At 45.6% G+C, this 22,074-nt stretch overlaps 1 protein-coding gene across 2 annotated transcripts in view; it reads right to left on the reverse strand.

The window, feature by feature from the left end:
* LOC138283737 (astacin-like metalloendopeptidase) overlaps positions 1-22,074 on the reverse strand; it is a 301,255-nt gene that overhangs the window by 107,691 nt on the left and 171,490 nt on the right. For both annotated transcript variants that reach the window (XM_069221780.1, XM_069221781.1), the window contains one exon: positions 21,611-21,692. In XM_069221780.1, coding sequence (XP_069077881.1) covers positions 21,611-21,692 — 82 coding nt within the window. The remainder of the gene's footprint in view (positions 1-21,610; positions 21,693-22,074) is intronic.

Genomic DNA, 22,074 nt, shown 5'->3' on the forward strand with positions numbered 1-22,074 from the left:
ATAATAGATTTTTATTTTAATTTAAACACCAAGATCATTGTGATCAGGTAAGTACTTTTCGAGTTATCAGTGTTTAAGTCACGAAAAATACATTTAGAATGTGGGCTTTAAGCGGTTATGTTACCCTATGGAGAGATAAAACAAACTGCAGTCGGGCAACGACTTACAGGAGCAGTCGTCAAGTGTTTTGGCAAGGTGAGTATGGGGCAAGGTCCAAGGCAACACCAACTGGTCACTTCGGGAATCACTGGGACGTCGGGGTGCAGAGTTCACTTTTGTGGGAAATGGTTCAGTTGAAAAAAGACTGCAAGTGGGGACCAGGTGACCAGTTCGGCTGAACCCAAAGTGGGTCTCAGGTCTTGAGGGTCTTGGGCTTGGTCCACTTAAACTCGGGTTGTGGTGCTCATGTGCACTGGGGCTTTGAGGGATCGAGTCACCCTGCTGTAGATCCTGATGGTTTTAGGTTCCTGCCGAAAGAGGCTGCAAGTGGCGACTGGGGAACTAGTTTGGCCAAACTTAAGGGCAGGCTCACCTATAGATGACCCCATGGGCACCATCACCTCCGCTGGATTCAGGCTGTGGGGCTCTGGTGCAGAGGTGCTTTGAGGCGTCGGGTCGCGGAGGTCAATTACTCCTTTGTACCTTGGTTCTGCAGAAGAGGGTCAAACAGGACAGCTTTGTCACTCTCGATGTGGGTCTCACTGTCCATCAAGTCCCTTGACGTGCAAGTTGTTTTTCCTCAGTGTTGGTGCCATGACTGGACACAACAAGCCTTACCTGCTGCAACTGCTCTGGTACTCAGGGTATTGGTGCTTTGGGGCTCTTGAAGAGGTCCACGGCTCAAAACTCACTAAGGAGAAGGGGCTGACATCCTACAGCCTTGGTTACTTCTTCCTGGTAGCTTGCTCCCTCGGTAGACCTGATAGTCAGCAACATGGTGGACCGGACAGCTGCTTGAGGTGCCTGCAGATGCAAGGGAGTACCTCCTCTACTCCAAGGGAGATCTTTCCTGGTTGTTGATGTACTTGGCAGTTCGCCAAAGGTTTTGGGGAGGTTGTCCTGCTCTTGGTGAAGTTGGCCCAGAGATTGGCAAAGTACAAGCAGACCAACCGTGTTTGGTGCCAGTCTTTGGTGCAAGTCTTCAGTTCTCGCTTTCTTACATCTGTCTTCTTTCTTCATCGGTTCCCAGTAGTTGAAATCCTGACTTGAGCTGTTTTTCTGGTGTGAGGGGGTTCCCTAAATACTCAATTTAATGGTGTCAAGGGGAGTAAAGTGTAGTAGCCAATGGGCTACTTAACCTTCGGGTCACTACACCCCCTAGATGACCACGTCCTGTGGGGAGTGACCATCACTCTGTTTCAGAGTGTCCAGCCTGCAAGTGCTTCCTGACTAATTTCCCACCTGTCCCTTTGCCATATGGGCCTCAGGGAAGGGGGTTGCATCTACCAGGTCTAGGGGGAGTTGTGGTTGCATATTAAAGGTAGCAGGGTCTTTGAAGGCCCTGGCCTTGGTATGCAGATTTACTAGCCATCCTGTTGGTGGAGGGGATAACACCTGCCAGAGCAGGCACTGTTTCTGACCTCTGAGAGAAAGGGCTCTCCCCTCCAGGGGGTCAGAAACCCGTCTGTAGTGCCAGGCTGGTTGAAAGCAGCCAGCCAGCACCCTAGAGGACTAGTAGGTTTTTAGGGGACATCTCTCAGGTGCCCTCTGGATGCTTGTCATAATAAATCCACCACTGGCATCAGTGTGGGTTTATTAAGACGAGGTGTTTGATACCAAACACCATTATTTTCTGTGCAGCCATCATGTAGCTGGGGTCACTTATGATGACCAGTGTCTAGTAGATGTTCTAAAATGGCTGCCTGGTCACTTGCAATATCTAGGAAAAGAACTAGACATCACAGAGGCGTATCTGCTTATGCAGACATGCCCTCACATGTATTATCATGCACCCTGCCTTGGGGATCTCAAGGCCTGCTGTAGGCATGACCTGCATATAATGCAAGCAGTGACTTTGTCATGGCACACAATGAGTGTGCCATGTGTTTTTATTCAGGGCTTGAACCCTGGCACGCAGCCTGCAATGGCAAGCTATGTACAATATGTGTGTGGGTCCCTTAGAGTGGCATATGATGTGCTGCATCCCTTAGGCACCCTCTGTAGTACCTAGGCCCTAGTTACTAGGGGAACCATTTACCCGGGACTTACAGGGGTGCTAAAGTCCTGAAATAATCTAAAATACTTTGTTAGAAGAAAAGAACACTGGCACTGAGCTCTGGTTAGAAGGCCTCAGTGCACTGTCAGAGTTGAAAACCAGCATCTAGTAGTTATAAAGGAAGCAAAAAGTTTGGGGGCGTCTGCAAAGAAGCCCAGAGCCTGGATACTCTCACCAGTGATTAGTACACTATAGATAATTGATTGAGTGTCCTACACCTACCAAAAATTAAAAGTCAACCACATTTTAAGGTTCTCACGGCTATAATCATGATTGCCGATGCATTGTCATTGTCATATTACATTTCTTAAAACCTGCTGGTTCAGAGGAATCGAATAATCTACATTGGCTAAACACGGCAATTCCTGCATTAGCATCTTAGCATACGTTTTTGTTCTGGGTCAAAGCACTGTAAATAGGCACAAATGTAGACTTAAAATGTAGAGTTTCCCTTTTTTTAGGCCTGACCAAGAGACATTTTAGCATTCTCATCTGTCTCATGTTTTCTAAAACGTTTTTTTTAAATATATGTCTACATGTGTAAGAAGCTGGCTCTGTATATACCATGTCAAAATGATATGTAGTGTGGACAGAGTCCAGGGGTTCCCCAGGGGCTTAACAGAGGCTAAGGTATATAATACTAATGCCTTCTTTTGTGGAAGGTGTGGTGGAGCAGTTCAGCTTATCAGAGGGTAGTGCAAAGCATTTATTGTACACACAGGCAATAAATGAAGCACACACTCAATGACTACAGGCCAATGGTTTTTATATAACAAAAATATAACTTATTACTTTGTTTCTAGAAACACAAGATTTAAATTTCAGGTAAGTACATGTGCAAGTAAGTATCCAACATATGTATCCATACCACTCTGCTTAGAATTGGCAAGTTGTACGGTTTTTGAATAAATAGCAATAATCTGTTTTACAAGTTGACAGTGCAATTTTCAGAAACAGTTCCTGGGGGAAGAAAAGCTACCACAGTTTTGAGGTAAGTACAAGACTTGCAGTTCCAGTCTCTGGGGGTTAGGATGTCCACAGGGTGGGGTTCAAGTTAACCCCAAACACCCACCACCAGCAACAAAGGCCGGCCGGATGCAGAGGTCAAATTTGAGGTTGATTTAACCTGGCTCCTACAGACACTCGGGGCACTGGGAATCAGGCTTGCTTGCAGGTAAGTACCTGTGTCTTCGGAGGGCAGACCTGTGGAGTTTAAAGGAGCACCAGAGGGGCCATAGATCAGAACCAAACACACACCCTCAACGGCGCAGGGGCGGCCGGGTGTAGGGTGCAAACACAGCATCTGGCTCCCGATGCTTTCCTAGAGGAGGACTCTGAAGGTCACAAGGATGCTGCAGCTGGAGTCCAGGGAGTTAGTTCCAGGAAACCAAAGGCTGGAGAAGGAGGAGGGCCGCCTGCTGGATGTTGCTGCACCAAAGTTTGGATTCCCCAGGGCCAGGTGGCTGTGGGTGCCGGGATACCTTTTGGCATCTGGAATCTTAGTCCAGTTCTGTCGAAGTCAGTGGGGTCCTCTGGGTTCAGGCTGCAGGCGTTGTTGTGTTGGACAGGAGGGGTCAACCGAGGGTGGGCACTTGCTCAGAATCGCCTGGGGACCAGCTCTAGTCAGTTGGGCCACCTGGACAAGGGCCATGGGCGACGTGTTCAGAGTGGGCAGACTTGTGGATCTCGGGAGGTTCTGGAGTCCTTGGATGGAGTTTCTTTTTGAACAGGGCCACTGTCCACGGGAGTTCTTGGTCCTCTGTGATACAAGTCCTCTGGAGGTGCTGGTCCTGCAGGATGCGTCGTTTTCTTCTTGTGGGGCTTTTGAAGTGGGAGACAGGTCGGTAGGGCTGGGGCAAAGTCAGTTTGCGTCTTAAGTCTTCTCTGCTGGGGTTCAGCTTAGCAGTCCTTCTTCTTTCTTCTTGTGAGGTCGCCCAGAATCTGGCGAACTGGGCTTAGGGAAACCTTTAAATCCTGGAGTCAGAAGGCAGTAGCCAATGGCTACTGTCCCTGAGAGTGGCTACACCCTTCATGTGTCCACTGCCTTTGGGGAAGGGGACACAGACCTATCCCTATTAGTCCCTATCATCCAAACCAAGATGGAGGATTTTTGGAAGGAGGGGGTCACCTCAGCTCTGGACACCTTAGGGGTGGTCCCAGCTGAGGTAGTCACTCCTCATTACTTTCCCTATTTTGCCGCCAAAAGTGGGTCTTTGTTTATGGGGGCAACTCCACCAAGCGGAAGCACCCTGCAGCACTGTAATAAGTGGCCAGAGCCTTTGAGGCTCACCACCAGGTGTTATAGTTCCTGCAGGGGGAGAGTGTGAAGCCCTTCTACCCAGTGCAGGCTTTGTTTTGGGCCACAAAGAGCACAAAGGCACTCACCCCATGTGGTCAGAAACTCATCTGGGAGTGCCAGGCTGGCACATACTGGTCAGTCCTGTACTAGCAGTTTGGTTAACATACAGGGGGCATCTCTAAGATGTCCTCCGGGTGCATTTTCTAATAAATCCAACACTGGCATCGGTGTGGGTTTATTGTGCTGAGACGTGTGATACCAAACTTCTCACTATTCAGTGAAGCCATTATGGATCTGTGGAGTTCGTAATGACAAACTCCCAGTCCATATACTTAATATGGCCACACTGCATTTACAATGTCTAAGAATGGACTTAGACACTGTAGGAGCATATTGTTCATGCAGCTACGCCCTCACCTGTGGTATAGTGCACCCTGCCTTAGGGCTGTAAGGCCTGCTAGAGGGGTGACTTACCTATGCCCCAGGCAGTGGTTTGTGGGCATGGCACCCTTCGAGGGGTACTTTTCAACTTTGGCTTTATTTCCTCACTAGCACACACAAGCTACCAAGGCAGTAGGCATGTGCTCAGTGAGGGGTCTCTAAGTGTGGCATAACACATGCTGCAGCCCTTGGGGATCTTCCCTGGACACAGGATCCTTGGTACCATGGTTACCTTTTACAAGGGACTTAACTGTGTGCCAGGGGTGTGCCAATTGTGGAAACAATAGTACAATTTTTGAGAAAGAACACTGGTTCTGGTAGGGGAGGGTGGTTAGCAGGATCCCAGCACACTCTCAGTCGAGTTGGCATCAATATCAGGCAAAATGTGGGGGGTAACCATGCCAAAAAGGGCACTTTCCTACAACATGTATGCAAGGAGGCGTTTTCAGTCAGCCCTCTTCTTGCAGTGGCAGACACATTTCCCTTCTGTCTAACTGTGAATGTGGCATGGGAGAACCGGCTCAGTCCACTTCATCCATTGGCAGTCTTACACTGTGAGTGATGGCATTTTGCCTGGTCACGTGTACACAGCTGCATGAAAGGTGTGCCCAATAAGGATGATGCTAGGTGCATGACTGCTTCGATATATGCTTTTCATTTTTTTGGCTTTGTCAATGTTTCCTTTTTTTGCAAAAGAGCGAACGGTTTGCTGGTGGCCCACACAACATTGCTACAGTCTTCTTACGGCCAGCAACAAACATGCCTGATAGTCATTACAATCCATCTTCACTTTCAGTGCTGTGTAGGCGAAACCAGCCATAGCATTATGATAGGCTCACTACATCAGATATTCCTCAATGAATGTTCTGCTAAGTTAGAACACCACATGTCAGCAGATCAAGTGTGATCTTAGTATTTGGATCACATAAAAGAATAATAACATCTTCAGAGTACAAGTACAGTTCTTCCTAGAAGAAAAATTCAAGAAACCCGGAGGCTGTTTTAAAGCCATCAACACTTGGAGGTTTATAACAATTCATATTGAATTCGGCTACTTTAGTTGATCTGGCTTAGAAAGCCTGAAACTGCTATCAAGAGGGCTGCTTCATAACTGGCCTATTCAAGAAGCCCTGAGCCCTCAAAAACTTCTAAATTTGATAAGTCTTCCATTGGCTAATTGCCATAAAGCAGGATAATCTGAGACACTTTACCACCATCAAGATAAGCATGGTGGCAATAAAACTATTGCTGACCTTTCTGAATTGGTTGTCTATGGGATGTGCCAGGGACAACCGAAGTCGCTCTTCAGAATACCTTTTGGGTCAGTGTTATTGAACCCCATTTTGGGCCATCCAGGTCTTCATGTCTGGAGTGCTCAAGAGGTTCATGTCATGTTTAATCCCTCCAAAGAAGTGATAATATGTGTAGGAAATTACACTCTTTTTGCCATGGTTACCCCAATTGTCTGCCTGATGTCAGTGTGCTTGACTGTGTTCACTGAGATCCTGCTAACCAGGAAGCCAGTGATTATTCTCTCTCTCTTCTAAATGTTGTCACTGCATACTGGTAATCCTGTATTTCACCCACATTTGCCATACTGGTGCTCCCTTATAAGTCCCTAGTATATGGTACCTAGGTACCTAGGGTGTTGGGGTGCCAGGGGATCCCTATGGGTTGCAGCATTTCTTTGCCACCCATAGGGAGCCCATGCAAAAGCTTCTGCAGGACTGACATTGCAGCCTGCTTGAAAAGGTGCATGCACCCTTTCACTGCAATTTACACTGCACCAGGTCATGTATAAGTCACCCCACTGGCAGGCCCTCCAGCCCTGGGGGCATGGTGAAGAGTACATGTGTGTGTGAGGGCACCCCTGCACTAGCAGAGGTGCCCCCACAACCATTTTCCCCGACTTCGTGAGTGCGGGGACGCAATTTTACACGTGTACTGGACATAGGTCACTACCTATGTCCAGCTACATAATGGTAAGTCCGAACATAGGCATGTTTGGTATCAAACATGTTGGAATCATACCCCAGTGCTTTTGCAAGCATTGGTTGTATATTCCATGCACTCTAGGGGCTCCTTAGAGGACCCCCAGTATTGCTATTCTAGTCTTATGAGGTTTTCCAGGCATCCCCAGCTGCTGCCACCTCTCAGACAGGTTTCTGCCCTCCTGTTGCTTGAGCAGCTAAAGCCCAGGAAGGGAGAACAAAGGATTCCCATTTTGTAGAAGGGTGTTACACCCTCTCCCTTTGGAAATAGGTGTTGCAGACTTGGGAGGGGGAGCCTCCCCAAGTCACTGGAAATGCTTTGAAGGGCACGGATGGTGCCCTTCTTGCATAATCCAGCCTACACCGGTTCAGGGACCCTCAGTCTCTGCTCTGGCGCAAAACTGGACAAAGGAAATGGGAGTGACCTCTCCCCTGTCCATCACCACCCCAGGGGTGGTGCTCAGAGCTCCTCCAGAGGGTCCCTGGGTTTTGCCATCTTGGATTCCAAGTTGGCAGGGAACTCTGGGAGCATCTAAGTGGCCAGTGCCAGCAGGTGACGTCAGAGCCCTCCCCTGATAGGTGCTTACCTGTGTAGCTGACCAATCCCCTTGCAGGGCTATTTAGGCTATTTAGGGTCTCTCTCTTGGGTGGTTCTTCAGATTCGGATTGCAAGACTCCAGCATGGATCCTCTGCATCATTTACTTCACCTTCTTACCAAAGAAACTGCATCTGGACCCTCCAGGAACTGCAACAAAGAAGCAAAGATGACTTCTGCAACATTGTATCTTCAGCTCCTGCCAGTAACTGCAACTGTTTCCCTTCGTGCATCCTCAGAGGACAGCCTGTCTTCAGCCTGCACCAGAAGAACGAAGGAATCTCTCTTGGAGTGAAAGAGACACTCCCATGCTTCAGCAGGCACCTCTCTGCAACGATGACCGGTTGTGTGGGACCCCTCTCCTGACAAGCTGCTTGGATCTTGTTGGAGGAATCCGTTGACGCAAACCAGACTGCAATCTTCCATCCACCGTGGGACATCATCTGCAACAACCAGGAATCCGCATCCGTCTTCTTGGGTGCAGTACTGACTGTTGTGTTTCACCGGTGGTTCTTCTTTTGTACCTTCATCCAGGTTAGCAAGGGCTTCTGTTCTCCCTAACTCTTCAGTGCTTCTTGGACTTGGTCCCCTTCTTCCACAGGTCTTCAGGTCGAGGAATCCATTGTTAGTGTCTCGCAGTCTCTTCTGGTTCTTGCATAATCTTCTTTCTCGGGTTCTTGTGTGTTCTAGGAAAGTTACTGTGATTTACTCCTGCTTTCCTGGGCTCTGTGGTGGGTTCTATTACTTACCTTTGGTGTTTTCTAATACTCCTTTCGCCCCTCTACACACAGCACTTGCCTATGTGGGAAACCTACATTCACATTCCACTTTCTTAGTATATGGTTTGTGTTCCCCCAGGCCCATTTCTATCTATTGTGATTTTCACTATTTGCAGTGTTTTCTAACTGTTTTTACAGCTATTTCTGCATACTATTGTATATAATTTGTGTATTACTTACCTCCTAAGGGAGTATAGTCTCTATGGTATGTTTGGCATTTGTGTCACCAAAATAAAGTACCTTTATTTTTGTAACACAGAGTATTTTCTTTCATGTGTGTGAGTACTGTGTGACTACAGTGGTATTGCATGAGCTTTGCATGTCTCCTAGATAAGCCTTGGCTGCTCAGCTACAGCTACCCCTAGAGAGCCTGGCTTCTAGACACTGCCTACACTACACTAATAAGGAATAACTGGACCTGGTATAAGTTGTAGGTACCTTAGGTACCCACTACAAACAAGGCCAGCCTCCTACAAGATGACACTTGGAATATAATTACAAGACCGGAGGCTACCATCATGCATTGCTCCTTTTAAAACCAATCCACGCAGCACTTTAAAGAGGATAACATCAGAAACAGAACATTCCAGAACACTCAGTATACATATCAACTCTGTGGAGACAGTATTCTGCCTTTTTTAAATGCTACTCCCCGTAGATAAGTACCTTTCATTTACTCGCAATAATTGCCTGTTTAAAATACTTGCATGTACCTTGCTAATGTAGTGCCTTTTATGTGTCGTTTGTTTGGGGTTCTATTTTAAGAAACCTTATACTTGTCAAGTATATTACTGGGGAATGTTAGTATTTTTTAACCATATTTTGCATCTTCCAGTCTCTGACAGTGTCATCCCAGCGGCTTTACAGCCTTTTTTTATTACTATAAAGAGTGGTATAATCTGGATTACCTCAGGCTGCCGAGAGCGACTCTGAGGACCCTTCACCGAGGACGATACATCCTCCGATATCGCTTCACCTCATTTTCCCAACTGCTACCAAGAGGTGTACAATCCTCCATAAGCGGCTCCTCTTGTGAGCGTTTTTTAATGCGAGCGGGCCACATCCAGCAGAAGACTCCTTTCCTCTCTTTCCCTCGTGTTGGGGCATACGTCAACCAGAGGAATGCAGCAGGCAACGGTCTTCCATCCCAATGCAAGACTCTAGTCTCCATGTTCCTTTGGGCTCCAGCCCATGTATTAAAGCTATAGACACGAGCATACAGAGATCTTGATGCGTCAACTTGACAGATGACAGTTTCAATCTCCGCTTTGCATTGGCTACTGTTTCAACTAATTAAGCAGCTCCCTCTGTGAAAAAGGGCATTTCCCAAGTTTAACTTAATTTAATAATACTATATTGATTGCCAAACTTGCAATACTGGCATTTCCCAACTGAAACTACATTGCATTGCTCATCAAACTTACTTTAATTTTGTAAAATGTCTGACAGGGATGGCCAAGCATTTGAAACCTGGCAGAGCAGAGTTAATGAGGAGTTAATTAAAAAATTGATCCAACATGAAATGCGCTTCTGTGTCAAAAAGACATTTGACCAGTTCATGTTTGGAAGTGATTTGGATGACATTGGAAGAGATCCTCTTTCTTTTACTTTGGAGAAGACGGTTCAAACTGACAAACTGGGTAAGCAAAAGAAAAAACTAAGCATCTTGGTAACTCTGAAAGAGAGGCTATAGCTATAAAAAATAGAAGGCCTAAGCACCTTGGGGTAGAATGGAGGTTTTAAGCACTTCGAGGAGAATTGGAGGTCCAAGCGCCTCACAAAGATTGGGCGTCTTACGCAGCACAAAACTGAATAGTGTCCCTTGCAGCACAGTGCATTTTGATGCTCCCAATGACATCCAAGATATTCATGCAAACGATGTTGAGTCGATTAATGAGAAACCATTAGATTAATATGTTTTAGATTTAAATAACAATGATTTTGATTAAGATGAATTCCTTATGGAGGAAGACCTCCCCTCCTCCTCAAAGGATGTAATTAGAGATCCCTTGGGTGAAGAAATGTTCTCTCCTAATAATATCAAGCACACAAGGAATGCAGAATGGTGCCCACAGGAACACGTTGCAAAGTTTTTAAGAGATGGATTTGTAACCCTCTTGAGAAGAGAGTTAGAAACATTTTAAAAGCTGAATGTTATCAGCCTGTCATACAGGACAAGATTTGCCTTACGCCCAACCTTGACTCACAATTAATAACCTTTCTCTTTAAACTGGGTAGAGACCCAAGGAGTGGTCTTGAGAGATCTCTCAAATCTTGCCTGGATCGTCTCCTTGATGTGATCGGGCCTCTGGTAAGGATTATTAATATGTTAGAGGAAGCCCACATCAATTAAGCCCCTTTGACAAATGCATTAAAAGGATGGGGCCGAAGGGCGATGGTTTTGCTTGGAAAAGCTTACGCCAGCCTGAACACAGAGAGACGTAGGGTTGTCCTTTTAAAAATAAGTTCGAAACTTGGAGATCTGACGAACGGGATCCCTCTGAGAACCCTAAAGGCCTTCTCTTCGGAGAGAACATAATAAAAACATGAAATAAGTATGTTGCAACTTTTACAGCCCTAGACAAGGCACAAACCAACATGCGCAAAGTCTTTAGTCAAAGTGTGTTTGGACGAGCAGGCAGAAGGGGACTTTCTGCCAGCCAATGCATACAAAGGTCCCATTTTTCAAACTATAGACAATTAAGGGGATTCAGCAGAGGATACCAAGGCAGAAATTTCTCTCAGAGACAACACCCCTTCCATGGAATAGGCAAGGGAACATGTGGCCAACCCTCGTCAGGGCATTAGGGTGAGTACAACAAATGTACCTTCTTTCCTGGTAAATGTTGGAGGTTGTCTCAGGTTCTTAGTCCATGTTTGGGAAACAGTTACACAAAGCCCATGGGTTGTAGAAACCATTCAAGGGTTCAAAATAGACTTCTGGGAAGAACCCTTTTAATCTTTTCCCCCAAGAGAACTGAATCTAACCCCTACTCAAGAGGTTATTGTAGAGGAAGAGGTAGGTACCATGTTTCAAAAAGAATCCATCCTACAGGTGCCCCTAGAAAACAAGTTGTCCACACGTACTCTGTTTTTAGTGGAGTGGGAGGACAGGCAGTGGAGACTTGTAACAAATTTAAGAAATGTAAACAAATTCCTAGTCTACAAACACTTCAAGATGAAGGGTATCCATCTTCCAAGGGATATGTTGTTGAAAGAGGATTGCCTTGTGAAACTAAATTTAAAGGATGCCTACTTTACAATCCTAATGGCCAGGTGTAGGAAAGTACCATCTTGCCTGGCATGTTACCCCCATATTTCACTGTATATATGTTGTTTTAGTCTATGTGTCACTGGGACCCTGCCAGGCAGGGCCCCAGGGCTCAGAAGTATGTTCCCTGTATGTGTTCCCTGTGTGATGACTAACTGTCTCACTGAGGCTCTGCTAACCAGAACCTCAGTGGTTATGCTCTCTCTGCTTTCCAAATTTGTCACTAACAGGCTAGTGACTAAATTTACCAATTCACATTGGCATACTGGTACACCCATATAATTCCCTAGTATATGGTACTGAGGTACCCAGGGTATTGGGGTTCCAGGAGATCCCTATGGGCTGCAGCATTTCTTTTGCCACCCATAGGGAGCTCTGACAATTCTTACACAGGCCTGCCAGTGCAGCCTGAGTGAAATAACATCCATGTTATTTCACAGCCATTTACCACTGGACTTAAGTAACTTATAAGTCACCTATATGTCTAACCTTCACCTGGTGAAGGTTGGGTGCAAAGTTACTTAGTGTGTGGGCACCCTGGCACTAGCCAAGGTGCCCCCCACATCTTTCAGGGCAAATTCCCCAGACTTTGTGAGTGCGGGGACACCATTACACGTGTGCACTGTACATAGGTCACTACCTATGTACAGCGTCACAATGGTAACTCCGAACATGGCCATGTAACATGTCTAAGATCATGGAATTGTCCCCGCAATGCCATTCTGGCATTGGGGGGACAATTCCATGACCCCCAGGGTCTCTAGCACAGAACCCCGGTACTGCCAAACTGCCTTTCCAGGGTCTCCACTGCAGCTGCTGCCAACCCCTCAGACAGGTTTCTGCCCTCCTGGGGTCCAGGCAGCCCTGGCCCAGGAAGGCAGAACAAAGGATTTCCTCTGAGAGAGAGTGGAACACCCTCTCCCTTTGGAAATAGTGAGAAAGCTGGGGAGGAGTAGCCTCCCCCAGCCTCTGGAAATGCTTTGATGGGCACAGATGCTGCCCATCTCTGCATAAGCCAGTCTACACCGGTTCAGGGATCCCACAGCCCTGCTCTGGTGCGAAACTGGACAAAGGAAAGGGGAGTGACCACTCCCGACATGCAACTCCCAGGGGAGGTGCCCAGAGCTCCTCCAGTGTGCCCCAGACCTCTGCCATCTTGGAAACAGAGGGGTTTGTGGCACACTGGACTGCTCTGAGTGACCAATGCCAGCAGGTGACATCAGAGGCTCCTTCTGATAGGCTCTTACCTCTCTTTGTAGCTAATCCTCCTTCCTAGGTAGCCAAACCTCCTTTTCTGGCTATTTAGGGTCTCTGCTTTGGGGATCTCACCAGATAACGAATGCAAGAGCTCACCAGAGTTCCTCTGCATCTCCCTCTTCTGCCAAAGGATCGACCGCTGACTGCTCAGGACGCCTGCAAAACCACAACAAAGTAGCAAGACGACTACTAGCAACCTTGTATCGTTTTATCCTGCCGGCTTTCTCGACTGTTTCCAGGTGGTGCATGCTCTGGTGGTAGCCTGCCTCCTTTCTGCACCAGGAGCTCTGAAGAAATTTCCCATGGGTCGACGGAATCTTCCCCCTGCAACTGCAGGCAACAAAAGACTGCATTACCGGTCCTCTGGGTCCCCTCTCAGCAAGACGAGCATGGTCCCTGGAACTCAGCAACTCTGTCCAAGTGACTCCCACAGTCCAGTGACTCTTTGGTCCAAGTTTGGTGGAGGTAAGTCCTTGCCTCCCCACGCTAGACTGCATTGCTGGGTACCACATGATTTGCAGCTGCTCCGGCTCCTGTGCACTCTTCCAGGATTTCCTTTGTACACAGCCAAGCCTGGGTCCCCGACACTCTAACCTGCAGTGCACAACCTTCTGAGTTGTCCTCCATCGTCGTGGGACTCCCTTTTGTGACTTCGGGTGGACTCCGGTTCACTTTTCTTCTAAGTGCCTGTTTGGGTACTTCTGCAGATGCTGCCTGCTTCTGTGAGGGCTCCCTGACTTGCTGGGCGCCCCCTCTGTCTCCTCATCCAAGTGGCGACATCCTGGTCCCTCCTGGGCCACAGCAGCATCCAAAAACCCTACCCGTGACCCTTGCAGCTAGCAAGACCTGTTTGGGGTCTGTCTGCTTGGGAACACCTCTGCAAGCTTCTTCACGACGTGGGACATCCATCCTCCAAAGGGGAAGTTCCTAGTCCTCTTCGTTCTTGCAGAACACCAAGCTTCTTCCAACAGGTGGCAGCATCCTTGCACCCTCAGCTGGCATTTCTTGGGCTCCTGCCCACTCTCGACACTGTCGCGACTCTTGGACTTGGCACCTTGTCTTACAGGTACTCAGGTCCAGAAATCTACTGTTGTTGCATTGCTGTTGTTTGTTCTCCTTGCAGAATCCCCCTATCACGACTTCTGTGCTCTCTGGGGGTAGTAGGTGCACTTTACACCTACCCTTCAGGGTCTTGGGGTGGGCTATTTTTCTAACCCTCACTGTTTTCTTACAGTCCCAGCGACCCTCTACAAGCTCACATAGGTTTGGGGATAATTCGTGGTTCGCATTCCACTTTTGGAGTATATGGTTTGCGTTGCCCTTATACCTATGTGCTCCTATTGCAATCTACTGTAACTTTACATTGCTTGCATTACTTCCTTTTGCTATTATCTGCATAATTTTGGTTTGTGTACATGTATCTTGTGTATATTTCTCATCCTCATACTGAGGGTACTCACTGAGATACTTTTGGCATATTGTCATAAAAATAAAGTACCTTTATTTTTAGTATATCTGTGTATTGTGTTTTCTAATGATAATGTGCATATGACACCAGTGGTATAGTAGGAGCTTTACATGTCTCCTAGTTCAGCCTAAGCTGCTTTGCCATAGCTACCTTCTATCAGCCTAAGCTGCTAGAAACACCTCTTCTACACTAATAAGGGATAACTGGAGCTGACACAAGGTGTAAGTACCTCTAGTACCCACTACAAGCCAGGCCAGCCTCCTACACCAGGGAGCATCAACCTTACCTTCAATTCACCTGGAAGTGTCGCCTTTACCAATGCTGTGCACTCCCTTTAGGCCTGTCGTCTGTACCTTGGTGTTTCACCAAAGTACTGAGGGCCACAGCATCCTACCTCAGAGAGAGCGCCATATGGATGGCCATCTATCTAGACAATATCATCATCATGTCCCAATGCCAATCACAGATTTTGAAGGACTTGGATATGACTATTTCCCTATTACAGGATTTAGGCTTTATTATAAACAGAGATGTCAGAGGTTTTGGGTTTCACAATAGATACTGTGAACATAGTTCTTCAACTACCCTTAAAAAAATAACCAAAATACGAAAAGAAATATGATTTGCTCTCAAGCAAGAGTCCATAATACAGAGAGGTAGCCAGGCTCTCAGGTCCATTATCTTCCTCTAATCAGGCGATCTTCCAAGGTCTGTTACATTACCAGGCACTGCAGAGGATAAAAGCAAAAGCCCTTCAAAAAGCTTTGTGGTATGGAGACAAGGTAGTCCTAGATGGGGAAGCCAGAATAGAACTATCATGGTGGCTGGCAAATTTGAATGCATGCAATGGCAATTTTTGGTTGTTCTCAAGACTTCATTTTGGAGTCAGTTGCAAGCTCTATTGTTTGGGGTACACTTCTAGATACACGTGATATTGGTGGTTTGTGGTCTCATGTAGCGAGGTCACACCATATAAACTATTTAGAGTTGACAGCAGTGCTCTGTACCCTTATGAGTTTCAAAGATTATTTGAAGGGCAGAGCAGTACTGCTAAAGATGGACAATGTTTCTGCAGTTGCTTATATCTACCGGATAGGCGAAACAAAATCTTCAGACCTGTCATCATTAGCAGAAAAGCTTTGAGTCTTTTGTCTGGAGCACAAGATCGAACTAAAGGCAGAATATTTTCCTGGGAAGGTGAATGTCAGTGCAGACTGGAACTCAAGGTTTTTACTGGATTTCAGCAATTGGAAACTCAATTTCAGAAGTCTATGCCAAGTTTGGGGCCATCTACAGTTAGACCTGTTTGCGAGCAGACTGACGTTTTAACTGGAGAGATACTTCACTTGTTTTCCAGATCCAGGCACACTGGCAGTGAATGATTTCCTCGAGACATGGAAGGGAACTAAATATTATGCGTTTCAAACTTTTGTGATGATCCCAAGAGGTCTACAGAAGGTCAGACAGGAGAGATGCTCCCTTGTTCTGATAACTCTGTTTTGGATTTCACAGGCATGGTTTCCGATGTGCCTGGAGCTAGCTTGCGACATCCCCTTCTTGATGCCTGCATTACAAGGTCTTTTAATAAACTCAGATGGAGGAGCACACCTTCTGGTTCTGAATGGGACTTGAACCTCCTTGCACGGAAAGTGTCAGGAGATCTAGAGAAATGTCATGTCTTTCAAGAAGAGCTGGAGAACTGTTGGATGAATCATGGGCATCAGGTACCCATCGCAGGTATAGAGTAATCTGCAAGTTTTGGGTATGTTGGTGCTTGGAAAGGGATTAGGATTCCATGGAGGCCCCTATAGTGGAGGCAGTGAACTGTTTAGTAGCTCAATTTGATAAGGATCTTAGTTATAGGACATTAAATTGCTATAGGTCTGCGATTTCTGCATTATATAGTCTGATCAATGGCAGATCTCTTAGAAAGAATGTTTTGGTGTGCAGGGTGCTTAAAAGCATTAGATTTACAAGGCCTCCTAGATCTAGCTATAGTTCTCTAAAGGATGTTAATTTGGTTCTCTGTGGTGCAATAGGTATTTGGACCTCAAAAGACTTTTTATGAAGTTGGCCTCGTTGCTCTGTTTAATTAGTTGTCGAAGAACACGTCATTAAAGCCTTGGAGGTAAGTAACAGAGTTTATGATGCTCTTAGGGTTATCTTTGAGATTTTATTCTGTTAAACTTTTTAACGCGGTTACTACGGCCACAATTGCTAGATAGGTTAAATGGACTATGCAATAGGCTGGCATTGACTTACAGAAATTTCAAGCACATTCAATGACAGGTGCTATGGCAAGCCAGTCCTTTTATAAAGGTGGCAGGTTAGAGGATATTTTGAGAGCAGCTGATTTGTCTAACTCCTCTGCTTTTTGTTAACCATAATTGTAAACCAATCGAGAACATGTCTGATGCAGTTCTCAGGGGCTTCCAACATGCATATTGGTACCCTCCGGTCTTGTAATGAAATAGTGATTTTCCAAATGAAATGCCTAGAGAATCTGAATTTCATTAAAGACACGGAGGCTAACATTATCCCTTCCTACCCCTCCCTTATGGATGGTTTATGTTTTTTTTTAATGCAAAAAAAAAAAAAAAACGGTTAATATAAGAAATAATATTGCTTGCCCAAAAGGGAATTATTTGAAATGTGTTAAATTATTGTTTTGCTTGTGATAATCTCTCATTGTTGTCTAGTTTGTAAATTATTGGCACAAAATCTTTAACAATTTTGGTTGTTTGAGGGTAATTTGCAGTAATACAGTGTACTATGGTGACTGTTGTGGTAACAATGGTGTTCTACTTGTTTGGCAAATGGAAGAAGGACGAGAATATCTCATGGCTGAACTGCTGCAGGATTTCTTGGGGTGATGTTCTTTCTGTTGACCTTATGTTGGACTATTTACCTGGATAAAGGTTCTTCAGCAGAGTTGATATATATACTGAGTGTTCTGTTCTGGAATGTTTTGTTTATGATGTTATCCTCTTTAAAGTGCTGCGTAGAGTGGCATTAAAAGGAAAATTGCATAATGTCTGCCTCTGTGACTTAAATGAAATTCAGGTTCTCTTTGCATTTCATTTGGAGAATCGATATTCTCAATGCAGCTTTAAAGAATCATACAGGACAGGTTTTAAGTCCTCTCCACTGATTGACAGTTGGTATTCTGAGCGAACTCTCCTATCTGAGGCAAGGAATCTCCCTTTATTTTCTCCTACTTAAGTGACATCACCCGCAGTGTATCACGGCTCGGGATATGGGGTGTTCTGCAGTCAGATCCTGAGACTGAAACCACACCATAATCGGCTCTGAGGGATTTATAGGAATTTAGGACCATATTTTGACATTGTATTTTGTACGTTTGCTACACTTTTGCATCAAACAATGATGCAAATGCGGCGCTAAAAAAGTATAAATATGGGCCTTAATATCTTGGCTCATGATTACTCTGACATGTATAATGAGTACAATGTTTGCTACACTCTAGGATAGTTAATATCTTTTTTATTTTAGCGAAAGGGATGATTTAAGTGACACATACTACTGAAGATGAGCCCTACTCACTAGGCAGTTATTAATGTGGATGCTCTAGGTGAGTACTATGGCAAGCACACATGGTGTACTCCATCTGTCCCTTGCCGAATTGGCACAAGATTTTCAGTGAGTGGTAGCCCTGGAGGCTACGAAACATTGCATTATACAATAAGGTATATAATTCAGGAGGAATTGTTACTTACCTATAATCCTAGTTCTTTTTTAGGGGACTCTCCATTTAAGTCATAAGCAATCAACAGTCCCACCCACGTGCGGGGATCCCGGAGCACTTTTTCACAATATCTCTTCTTAAGTGCCGATGTTCACCCTTCTTTGGGAAGGCCCGCAGAGTCACTTAAGAGAGAAAAACATTATGCACCCTATATGAACAGTCCACAATTGCCCAATTCTTCATCTTGTACTTAACAAAGGGGCCAGGAGAATTATATAAGTTATATATCTGTTTTTGTAAAACAGCATGAATCTCTTTTACAAACCCTTTTTTGAAAAAGTATAGAGGTGTAGGAGATCAGGACAATGTAGCCCCATAGGCTGTCATTATTTGAGTTAAAAATAGAGATTGAACCTACAAGAACTAAGGGACCACCAGTATCCAATCATGCTCAGCAGGTGGCAGTTGCTTCAGTTCTTTTTTAAGGCTCCTGTTGACAGGATCCTAGAGCATTGAGCTTGGCCTATTTAGGCTTTTCTTTTCCACAAAATTCTCCAGAAGATACTCATGGTGTCTGTATCATCTGCAGCAAGTCATGTTCCTCCACTGCGGGAACTTTTCAAGGCAAACCCTGAGGAATAGGGAGAAAATCTGCCTCCTAGGCACTGAGGAATGACAAAGACAACTGACAGTCTGAAGGTGGGATCTCAGAGCGAGGAGAGGGTCAGTCCTCTACCAATGCTCTGCGATGTATCCCTGAAGGGCGTGGAAGGAGAAAGACTGCAAGAAAATGCCATCGGTCCCGGACGACGTTGAGAGGGTCGACATTGTGGCGAGGTATGGCGCCAACCTGTTCATTGTCAATAGCTGGCTCGATGTTGAGGAAGTAACGAAGATCCTCAAGGAAAGGTGGGTCAATGTCGAAAACTCAACTGATTCGGTGAAAAAAGTTCTGGATGCTGGCATTACATCAAATCTACCCCCAATTACACCAGGGAGATTGGCTTTGCCCCGGCGACCTTCAAGATGCATTTTTTCATATTCCAATCACCAGAAAACATCGAAAGTTCTTAGGGTTTGCTGTGGGGCATTACCATTTTCAGTACCAAGTACTTCTATTTGACCTAAAGTCAGCACCCAGAACATCCTCAAAGTGCATGGCAGTAGTGGCTGTCCACCTCAGGAAATATCGAACCTTCGTCTACACATACCTAGAGAATTAGCTAATAAAGACTTTAACATTTCAGGAAGCCCAAATTCATTACAACTGGACCTGTGATGTCCTTCAACGGTTGGGGCTTCATGGCAACCTCCGCAAATCAACAACTGCCCCAGTTAAAACGTTGCATTATTTGGGAGCCTCCATAGACACCATATAGGGAAGAGTGTGTCATTTGGAAGAGAGGTGCTTATCAATCCTGCAAAAGGATCACTTTCTCATGAAAGTGAGGGCAGTGTTGTCACTTCTCGGCTTGATGGCCTCCTGAATCTTCTTCACTCCAAATGCCCATCTCTGAATGAGGCCTCTCTTGGAATGTCTCGAGGACCAGTGGGACCAACAGACGGGAAACTGGGAAGACAAGATCAAATGATCCCTTCGTGTAAAGCAGTCCTTGCAATGTTGCTGCTCTCCAGGCAACTAGTTTCGAGCAATGCCATTTTATTAGCAGGTTCCTCCTCAAACCACAGTAACAGATGTATTACATTAATCTCCTCAAGCTCTGAGCAGTTCATCTGTCGCTGAATGCTTTTCGTCCATCGTTCAAGACCCAGTCCCTGCTTAGTCAGACAATACAACCATAATGTACTATCTCAACAAGCAGTGGGGAACGAGGTCCAGGCCCTTGTCACACAAGGCCCCAAAAATCTGGAAATGGTTCATAGCCAGGGACCTGACGATCATGGCAAATCACCTTTCCGGTGTCCAAAATGCTCAACTAGACGCTCTCAGCAGAGTTCTGAAAGACATCCACGAATGGGTCTTGCATGACGATGTTGTACAAAACATCCTCAAACTGTTGGGCACTCAAACCATTGACTTGTTCAAAGCTGCAGAAAACTAAAAATGGCAAAGCTTCGCCTCGAGGTACTTCCAGCCAGGGACACTGGGGAGTGCCCTATGGATTGACAGGTCTGGCAAATTTCTTTATGCCTTTTCACCAGTTCCCTTGCTTCCGGCAGTCCGCACATGGGCAGTGCTTATGACTATTATTGGATCATTGGAGATCCCTTAAAAGAGAAGCATTTCTAGGACGCAGCTCAGAAACTATATCATGAAAGCAAACCCTGGACTAGACAACAGGTGCAATTGATGCTACTGCAGCACACACAGGCGTGCACAGGTATGGGCGCCCGACCTAAGCGCCTGATAATATCTACATGTCAGCACCACTATACCCTCACACGTAACAAGAAGCTCTATACAAATCCACATAACGGTACATTACATGTCTATGGTTGGTAGAAAATTAAATGAAAATGTATTTTCTTGTTTATTCAAAACGTGCATGTCAACAGTATCCACTACACAAAGCAGTGGTGTGAATGCTTCATAGAAGATACAAGTGCAGGACTGATGAGGCAGGGACAATATCATGCAAAATACATTTTCAATACTATGGGCATGCCTCAGCAGAGAACCGCCTGAGATTAATAGTTTTATTAAATATGTAGGCCGTGCTTTGGGTTGCTAAGAGTTTGATAGCTCTGTCCACATGATCTGGAATATTAGAGATGACAATTTTTAACAAGCCACTTATGTCACTGCATTAACACAATTGGCCCTGGGGGAGATAATTTGCCCCCCCCCCCCACTGGCCTGCTGTGAGGAACTTAGCCACAGAAGGCAGCGCACCTGGTGTCTTTCCACCCATTTCTATTTGGCAAGTGTAGCCATGTGAGGGCTACATGCTACGCCTACACTCAGTCACCCTCTCCTTACAATGACGAGCAAATACACCCACCCAGGCACACCATTGGTTTGGTCAAGAAGGTTTGTATAGAATGTGGGTGAGGTGGTTTGTTGAATGTCCTTACAGGGCAAATAGGGCAATAGTCCCTACATTTCTGTGTGATCTGGGTAATGGGGATGGAATTGGCTTGACAGGCTGTGATATTTCTACATGAGGGCATCACTCAAACATCACAGAGAAACATAGATGGTGGAAAACAGTTCAGGTCAAAAATAAGAGAATGGGGAGGTGGCATCCTGCCTGCCCCTTGTTGGAGAGGTAGGGGTGGATGAACTGAAACTGACAATGAGGTCAACTGTGAAAGATTGAGGGTGAGGCCTCATAATTAGAGACTGCCCATGAGGTCTGAGGGTCTCTATGGAAGTGGAATACAGTGGGTGAAAGGATTGCGAGTCGCCACAAGTGTGGGTGTAAATGTTACTGGGTAGGAGGTGAGGCACTGTTGATAATGGACTTTAGTGTAAGGAGCTGGGGACAGAGTTGACTATGGATTTTAGTATGCAAGGAGTTGGTGACAGAGTTAGTGTTTGGGTACTTTAATAAAAGCAAGTTGTTCATAACTTGATACCTCTTTTTATGCACACCCGCAGCACAACCCCACGAGCAGCACCTTACCTGTCATAGTGCATCACTGATTCATAGTCGTATGTAAGGCCCAAGGTATTGCTGTCCTGTATCACAAAACTGCCCCAGTCATCTGGTTCGGATGAAACAAACAAATTAGCCATCTGTAAAGTAAAAAATTTCTTTTAACACAACCCAATGAATGGGAAGCCCCCTTCTAACATCAGGCTCTCAGTCTGTCAGAGGATGGGAGAAGGTAAGAACTAAAACACTTACTTTTTAACCCCAAGAGTCTTGAAGCAGTAGATTCATACATTATTGTTCATGTTATTTTGTGAGAGTTTAACTTTAGTTCAACTTTGCTTGGTGTTTGTAGATTAACATCAGATGGCGCCGAAGCCACCACGGATCAGTAGCTGGGCTATACTTAGTGGTTTGTCCTGGTTGCACAATATTTTGAAAGGCAAGAACTAAATAATCTTCTTATCATTGTAACACAAAAAGCCTAAAAGCAC

Source organism: Pleurodeles waltl, chromosome 3_1 (genome assembly GCF_031143425.1).
Source record: "Pleurodeles waltl isolate 20211129_DDA chromosome 3_1, aPleWal1.hap1.20221129, whole genome shotgun sequence".
NCBI lineage: Eukaryota > Metazoa > Chordata > Amphibia > Caudata > Salamandridae > Pleurodeles > Pleurodeles waltl.